The sequence below is a fragment of the Rhinoraja longicauda genome, chromosome 15 (assembly GCF_053455715.1).
Source record: "Rhinoraja longicauda isolate Sanriku21f chromosome 15, sRhiLon1.1, whole genome shotgun sequence".
Taxonomy (NCBI): Eukaryota; Metazoa; Chordata; class Chondrichthyes; order Rajiformes; family Arhynchobatidae; genus Rhinoraja; species Rhinoraja longicauda.
The window spans coordinates 36,944,273-36,952,773 of record NC_135967.1 but is presented as its reverse complement, the minus strand read 5'-3'; the positions used below and the strand labels follow the sequence as shown (position 1 = coordinate 36,952,773).

Below are 8,501 nucleotides of genomic sequence, written 5' to 3'. Positions count from 1 at the left end.
ATGGCGGTGCGGGCTCGAAGGGCCGAATGGCCTACTCCTGCACCTATTTTCTATGTTTCTATGTGTCATTTAACCCACTCATTCCTAGAATCATTCTGGCAAACCTCCTCTGGACCATCTCCAGAGCCAGCACATCCTTCCTCCCCCCTGTTTTGTATTCCAGTCCTCTCGAAATAAATGATAGTTCCCACTGGCCATCCTCTAAAGTAAGCCTGGTACCTTCCCTTACGCAGTAAGTGGACGTGCGAGAGTGGGTGGGTGTGTGGAGGAGGCGGCCGCCCCAAGCTGAGATATGACACATGATCTCACTTTGACTTGTTGATTTCAAACTGGCCGCAGCTGCGTAAAGAAACTCTTGTTCCAATGAAGGCGAAGTGAGTCAGTCCTTCCCCTTTCCCCAGAGCGGAGCGCCTGGGACACACACATACAGAACCAGACGGAGATCCTCTCGCCTAGTGCCCCTGGCACAGAGGATGCCCAGCGTTGCCCACAGGACCTTCTCAAGCCCACCCAGCACAGGGCAGCTACCACCATGGATGCCCAGGAGCCGCCCAACGCCGCCAGGAGGTCCCGCAGCTTCCACTTCAAGAGCCTGGCAACATTCCTCGGCAAAATGAGCAACCGAGGAGCAATAGGTAAGGACAGAATCTCTTCTTTCATTTCAAAACCCCGTCCTGTTGTAATCAAAACTAATGGGTCGAAACTCCCTTGCCAAACAGGGACCAAGACCGTGACTTGGTAAAGGAGTTTTTTAAAAAGAGTTTCTGAGAGTTATGTTTTCTGGCTGAAAGTTTATGAAACGTCTGCTTAACGTAAGTTAAGAGCGGGTTTTTTCCCCTCTCGCTCCATGCTGCCTTCTGGTATAAATCGCCCCGTGGCACTGAAGTTCCCAGCTACGACTGGAAACATCGGACAACATAAACCTTTAAACATTCAACGCTGCGGTATTCGGCTGAGTAAATATCAGCTCATCTTCGTCTTGATGATACAACAATAAACAGTTTGTCCGCATGGTTTGCCTCTGCACCGATCCCATCTCTCCATTCATTGCACAACTTTTGATTTTTCACCATAAAAATATGATTCAAAGTACGAAAGTGGAACGGTCTTAACTGTAGGACTCTGTGGCTTGTTGGAGAAGCGTGAGGGGGATTTGAAATGTACCTTCAGCGTCCCTGCAAGGGTTTGTCAAGATGAAAGTTTAACTTTCTGACATCTGGTGTTTTCGTTTTCACTTATCGCGGACGTACTGACAGCTTGGAAAGTTTATACCAAGCTGTAAACCACTGCATAGTGCTCACCCCAGATCTCAAGTGCAGATATCAAAGATGATTAAGAGTGTTTCGAAGAAATTTGATTTGGCTGTCGGGTCTCAGATGGGGCAGTACCTTGAGTGATACAGTGCGGAAACAGGCCCTTCAGCCCAACTTGCCCACACCGGCCATCATGTCCCATCTACACTAGTCCCATCTGCCTGTCTTAATTGTTTCTTAAACGCTGCAATGACCTTGCCTCAACTACCTCCTCTGGCAAATCGTTCCCACCACCCTTTGTGTGAAAAAGTTACTTGCAATCCTATTCAATCTTCACTCCTCCACCCCCCCACCCCCACCACCTTCAACTTAAACCTATGTCCTGTGGTTTTCAAGTCCCCTACTCTGGACAAGAGACTCTGTGCATCTACCTGATCTATTCCTCTCCTGTTTTTGTACTTGAGCTGTTGCTATTGGCTTTGACAACTTTGATTCAAGGAGCTGGGAATTTAGCCATCCCAGATCACAATCCAACAGCATCTAGGATGTTTGTAGTTGTTTGGGTGGACTCATGGCCTTGACTGACAATAGGGTCAGGCCTGGTTGTGATAACCTCTACGGTGTGTTTTTTACCCTATGTTCTATATCTCAGCTTGTATGTGAATACCCGTCCACCACGGATTTTCTGGCACCCTTGGCTCCAGAGCCTTTCTGGATTATCCGTTTTACCAGACCAACAGAGGTCACGGCCTCTGAGAGGAGAGTCCAACGGTATGGGAGGGGTCTGCCTAGGCCGTCGAGGGGCCGAGATGCTGACCCGCAAAGTCGGCCTTGGAAATCAGTTATGGGAATGGATCTGCTGTCTCCAGCTGGGCTGGAGTCCCAGAGTCCTGGCTACAGCGGGCAAATTTGACCCGCCGATCGACCATGGAAATCCCGGTGAGGTTAAGATCAACCGTCTCACCCGGCCTAGGTGCGGGGGGACCTCTGAGGGGGATTTCAAGTGTGCTCTTGTAATTTTGTCCAGATTAAAGGAAGTGCTGAACCACCAGTTGCCAGACAATCGGTGGTGGATGTGTAATTGTAAGCATTTTGTACTTGTATCATAGATACTTTATGAATTAGTTCATCAAGTCATAAATATAATACATTTCATATTAGGTGTGTATTTGGAGTATTATTGGAAAGGTGGACCAAGATAATACCATCTACAGTTCCTTCCGACACATTGACAAAGATACTACATGTTTTGTTGTCACTGATTGTGCCTGGATTTTCCACCATTCATAGAAGATAGACACAAAGTGCTGGAGTATAGAAACATAGGTGCAGGAGGAGGCCATTTGGCCCTTCAAGTCAGCACCGCCATTCATTGTGATCATGGGTGATCATCTACAATCAGTAACCCGTGCCTGCCTTCTCCCCATATCCCTTGATTCCACTAGCCCTGAGAGCTCTATCTAACTCTCTTTTAAATTCATCCAGTGATTTGGCTTCCACTGCCTTCTGTGGCAGAGAATTCCACAAATTCACAACTCTCTGGGTGAAAAAGTTTCTTCTCGCCTCAGTTTTAAATGGCCTCCCCTTTATTCTTAGACTGTCTCCCCGGGAATAAAGGGGAGGCCATTTATTCAGCGGGTCAGGCAGCATCTCTGGAGAAAAAGGATGGGTGACGTTTTGGGTCGGCACCCTTCCTCAGATTGAAAGTAGAGGGGAGGGAACTGGAGGTAGGAAAAGGCCAGAACAAAGTAGAGCCGGCAACAGATGACCAAGGAAGGCTGGAGCCCATAATGGCCAGGACACCGGGATTGTCTGCTCTTCTGAACATTACCAATTGGGAGCCCCTTTGTGTTTACTATCTGCAGCAGAAGGAGTGTGATCCTATCTCTGACAGCTCGAGTGCAATGATTTATGGCAGCTGAGTTAATTCAAATCCACTTTCCAAATGCAGCAGCTAGAAGCGGTCTAAAAAAAATCGGTATTACTTAAGGAGACGTACAAAATAAAACATAGTGATAATTGGGCATATATTCTGATCGCAGAGATATTGTGCCAGAACCTTCAGCCAGCCATGCTTGCTGCTAACTTGAATGTTAGGTTTGAATTTACATTGCCGGTGCAGTCATCACTGGCAATTCTTTGACTAGTATCAAGGCTTTATGTTAATAAATGTGGTCACGTACGAGGACATGCAATGGGGATGGTGAGGAGAGTGGTAAAACCAATTAATTCTATGAACTAATTGCAGCTAATCCATGCCTTCCCCCCTCCCTGGCTTAGTCAGCTGTCAAACTAGTTTAAATACAAGTGTTTGAGTGCTTCTGAGATATAGAAACATTCGGTGACTTTTCACACAATTTTAATTTCAATGGTACTTTTTAGTCACATGTACCAAGGTACAGCAAAATTATTTTTTGTATACAGTTCAGTAAGAGTATTACTGTACTTGAACACATCAGATCAGATTTAGTACAAGTGTTTAGGAATAGTACCCTGTGACGGTGTACAGGAGTCGCCAGGTTTGGTGCCATTTTCGAGTTCACGTTGATGTGAGTGCAGAGTTCGGAACCTGGCTACAAAGGCCTGTTGTCCTGGCGGGTTGGCCCGGCCAAGCGTAGATGTTGGTGTCCTCCAGCGCTGCTCCACCATTCGTGCCATTGCAGGTCGCATCCAGTCTGCGCGCTCGGTGTCTTGGAGTGGCCCCCGATCCAGTCGAGCCCCAGGCTGCTGTGGGGCCTCCAGTGGCGCCTCTCCACTGTCGCGGTGCACTGCACTGCCTCCCGCAGCCGGTACGTTTACCGCCCCTTGGTTCCTTGCCTTTGTTGCCGCCATCTTGAATCTCTTCACCCTCTATTAGTCCTTCTTATACCACCCGGGCGCGGACAAAACCCCGGAAAAGGGGCAGGTTCCCGGCTTGGGCAGAGCCCTCTTCCACCTGGCGCCGTGACTGGCGGATGGCCAGCTTGGTCACCGGCTGGCCTCTTGCGGATGGGTTTCCTGGCTCTGCGACCGAGAGATAGGCACGGCACCAAGGACTGCCGGGCGGCACCACGGTTAATCATAAAGTCAGATTAAAAAGAAAGAAAAATATGCAAATAAAAATTGAAAAACATGAAGCATTTAAGGACACTTAAAATAATTTATAAAACTGAACTATATTCAGCTAATATGACTTAATATTTAGCATAGTCTATCTTAGCACTACTTCATCTGGAATTCACTGCCTCAGAAGGCAGTGGAGGCCAAGTCTCTGAATGCATTCAAGAGAGAACTAGATGGAGCTCTTAAGGATAGCGGAGTCAGGGGGTAGGCAGGAACGGGGTACTGATTGAGAATGATCAGCCATGATCACATTGAATGGTGGTGCTGGCTGGAAGGGCCGAATGGCCTACTCCTGCACCTATTGTCTATTGTCTATTATCCGGCAGATTCTCAGTGTTACCGGTGGGGAATTGCTGCATTTTATACTACAGTACAGGAGCAGATGATGAATCTATAAGTGGAATGCTGCCAAGAAAAGGCTTGCAAAGATTGTACAGTAAGCACAAGGCTTCCACATTTGAATGAGAGCATGCAGAAATCCTGAACTTGGTGGCAGCTTTATGGGGAAATGCTGGCAGTTTAGCAACAAGCTACTGCATATTCCTGTAAGGCTTATATCCATGTGATTTGTACTTAATATGATCAATGTGACCTCGGTATATGTTGAAAGTAAGTGCAGATGCTGGTATATACCGAAGGTAGACACAAAGTGCTGGAGTTACTCGGCAGGTCAGACAGCATCTCTGGAGAAAAAGGATTGGTGACGTTTCGGGTCGGGATCTTTCTTCAGGTCTGAAGAAGGTCTGACATTTCGGGTCAGGACCTTTCTTTAGTCCTGAAGGAAGGTTCTGACCCGAAACGTCACCCATCCTTTTTCTCCAGTAATGCTTCCTGACCCGCCGTGTTACTCCAGCACTTTGTGTCTTACTTTTGGTACGAACCAGCATCTGCAGTTCTTTGTTTCAGCAAAATATTATTGCCGTGTCATTTGTAACATCTCCTGCACCTTCCTGCAATTTCCTGCACCTTTATAGGAAATCCTACACACCACTCAGGCTGTAAATATCATTGCAAGATATTGGTAAGAACCAGAAATACTAATAGCAGTTAAGTGCCTTATTTTGCCTGTTGTATGGAGAGGATTTATCTGTGGATGTACCTTATTGTTGCTGTCACTGAAGCACTTTATCATGAGGCCCATTACCAACGAGGCCTAGAGCTATGAATTCATTTTCAGAGGGTTTTAAGTTGGTTGTAAGGGAAATCTCCTTTGAGGTGTCAGAAAATATGCTTTTACCTTTGGGCAATCCTCTGTAATTTAATCATCAAATGACAAGGAACACCGAAGCAGGAGAGGGTTCTGAACAGGAGAATGAGAAGAGTGTAGAGTTACTGAGCTACCTGACGGTACAGAGCACAAAATCTTATCTTCTGCAACGTAAAAGCAATGTCTGAGAAGATTCAAGTACTCGAGCATATATATTATGTGGATTCCTGAAGTCTGACCAGAAGCTAAGTTTTTGGAATTCTATTGCTTTGCTTGTGTTGGTGAATACATTTTGCAGATCAGAATCCTTCCAGTCCAATGCAAGTGATGTGCTCCATTTTATCTGTGATCAACCATGGATGTTGGCAGGTGATGGAGACGCATGTTCATTGGGGCTCCCCTATTCATTTTAATCTCCATGGAAGCAGCTTCTCAACCTTGTGGGTTCATGAGGCTTTTTTGAAGAAATGGGGGTCCTGGAGGTAGAAGGCACTGCGGATTGCACTTGTGTTATAAACACGTCAGTATGAGAAGGAATAACAATCTCAAACTGCTGAGCTGGTTTGTGACCACAGGCATGTGATATTCAACATCTTCATGAAGTATTCTATCAGCAACAATTAAGTTTTTAAAAATAGTTTATTTTAGAGATACAGCATGGAAACGGGTCCATGCCAGCCAGTGATCCATGCACACTACCATTATGCTACACACACTAGGGACATTTTTTAAATTTTACCAAGCCAATTAACCTACAAACCTGTACATCCTTGGTGTTAATGCATTAATAATGATTCAGCCCATTACACATGGATTTTTGCAAATCAAAACAAAAAAATCAACAGATGGTTTCTTGGAGATGAAGAGCATTCTTTGCAAGGTTTCTTACAGTATTGCAGAAGAGTGCCACAAGGCTGGAGTTAGATTAGAGCTCATTGTTGAAATACTCCCAGGATTAGTCTGCTATCTTGATGTACCTTGTGAAGGTGCCATACACTGTACTCCAGCATTTAGATTCAGTGGTAGCAATTGTCTCTGCATCCTCCATAATTAAGTGCAAGAGGAGTCCACTTGGATGAAGAGGGTAAACGTTTACAGGAAAATGGGGGAAGATCAGGAAGTAGCTCTGGATGAATACCAGGGCAGAGAATAAACTAAAGTCGTATTCCTTCCCAGAGACATGGTGGATGTACACTTTAAAGACACATCCTCATGAAAACACACTATAAATTGGTACCTGCATGGATAAATCGGATTCCAATAGCTGTATTTAGCAGCATCTAGCAACGAAACAGTGGTGCAGCGGTAGAGTTGCTGCCTTACAGCGCCAGTGACCCGGGTTTGATCCTGACGATGGGTGCTGTCTGTGCAGAGTTTGTACGTTCTACCTGTGACCACGTGGGTCTTCTCCGGGTGCTCTTACACTCTAAAGACATTCAGGTTTGTCCGTTAATTGGCTTCTGTAACATTTTAGATTGTCCCAACTGTGTAGGATAGTGCAAGACTGCTGGTCAGCATGGATCCTGTTTGGCCGAGGGGGTCTGTTTCCAGGCTGTAAAGTCCAATGTCTAAAATTACTTGCAGTCGTGGGAAATTAATTGTAAAACATTAACCCTCTTCCTCAAATATTCAGTATTGATTTGACATGAAAATGAATCTGGGCTTGCATTGTAAACGTTTTGTACACCACAAAAATTCCCTATTCTTCTTCATAAAATTCCCCTATTTGTCTTTTGATTTTGTTGTTCCCAATTGTATGATGGAAATGAAGGTGACCAATTGTCCTGGGTGTATCTTGCACCAAAGTGGTTGAGGATAAACGGCAGAACTTACCGCTACTTGATCTTGCTGCAGGGTGTCAGTGAGAGGAAGCTGGATCCCGGCAAAATCGACATCCCAGTCATTACTGGATGTATTCTCCAGTGGTCCAGTGATTGCTGGCAGCCCCGCTTCTAGAGTCATGCAGCGTGGAAGCAGGCCCTTCAGCCCAACTTGCCCATGCCGACCAACTACATTAGTCCCACTTGCCTGTGTTTGGCCTATATTCCCTCTAAACCTTTCCTATCCATGTACCTGTCCAAATGCTTTATATACGTCGTGATAGTACCTGCCTCAATTATGTCCTCTTGCAGCTCATTCCATGCACCCACAAGCCTTTGCTTAAAGGGTCTTTGTGCCCTTCAGAAGTGGGGATCAAATCCTAGCATTGTCATTTTGGAGAAACAACGTGGAACCAACCTGGGCCTTCGGCACGCCAACCATCGATCACCCCTTCACACTCGTTCTATGTTCTACACATTAAGGGTAATTTTACAGAAGCCAATTAACCTATAAACCCGCATGTCTTTGAGATGTGGGAGGAAACCGGAGCACCTGGAGGAAACCCATGCGGTCATGGGGAGAACATGCAAACACCACGCAGATAGCACCGAGATCAGGGTCAAACCCGGGTCTCTGGCACTACCAGCTTCACCACTGCCTGAATCAGATGGTCTCCTACCTGTAATATAAATGTAGCCAAGTGCATCTTGTACAAATTTGTAAAGGCTCCTGATTATATCCAAATGTAATAATTTAGTGCGCAACAGTTGAGAATTAAGCGTTATTAAGTTATAGCAAATCTTGAACAATAGTGCCAAAGGACCATTGTACAAGATGGTGCCTGAAAGACGTACAGTATTCAATAAGTTGGGGGCTTCTGACCGTAATGTAAAAAACAGTTTTTGAATAATGTCATGAGATGAGTGGGGAGTCTAATGATTAGATGCGCAAGTTATGCATCACTTCCCCTGGTGAAAAGAGGAACTGGAAAGTCTCAACCATGTGAAAGAAATAAACAAACTGTGCGGCATTCGAGGCTAAGGGGCTTTCTGATGAGCTCATCTCCTGTCTAGCAGATATGGTCTCCTGACTTTGCAAGAAAAGCCCTGGATTTACCG

The 8,501-nt window shown here is 45.7% G+C and overlaps 1 protein-coding gene across 1 annotated transcript in view; it reads left to right on the top strand.

Annotated features, from left to right (window-relative positions):
* The first annotated feature begins 376 nt into the window (after nucleotides 1-376).
* Nucleotides 377-8,501, top strand: part of stard8 (StAR related lipid transfer domain containing 8) — an 87,705-nt gene continuing 79,580 nt past the window's right edge. Inside the window, exon 1 of the mRNA XM_078412496.1 lies at nucleotides 377-635. Within this exon, the coding sequence (XP_078268622.1) occupies nucleotides 533-635 (103 nt within the window). The 5' untranslated portion in view covers nucleotides 377-532. The remainder of the gene's footprint in view (nucleotides 636-8,501) is intronic.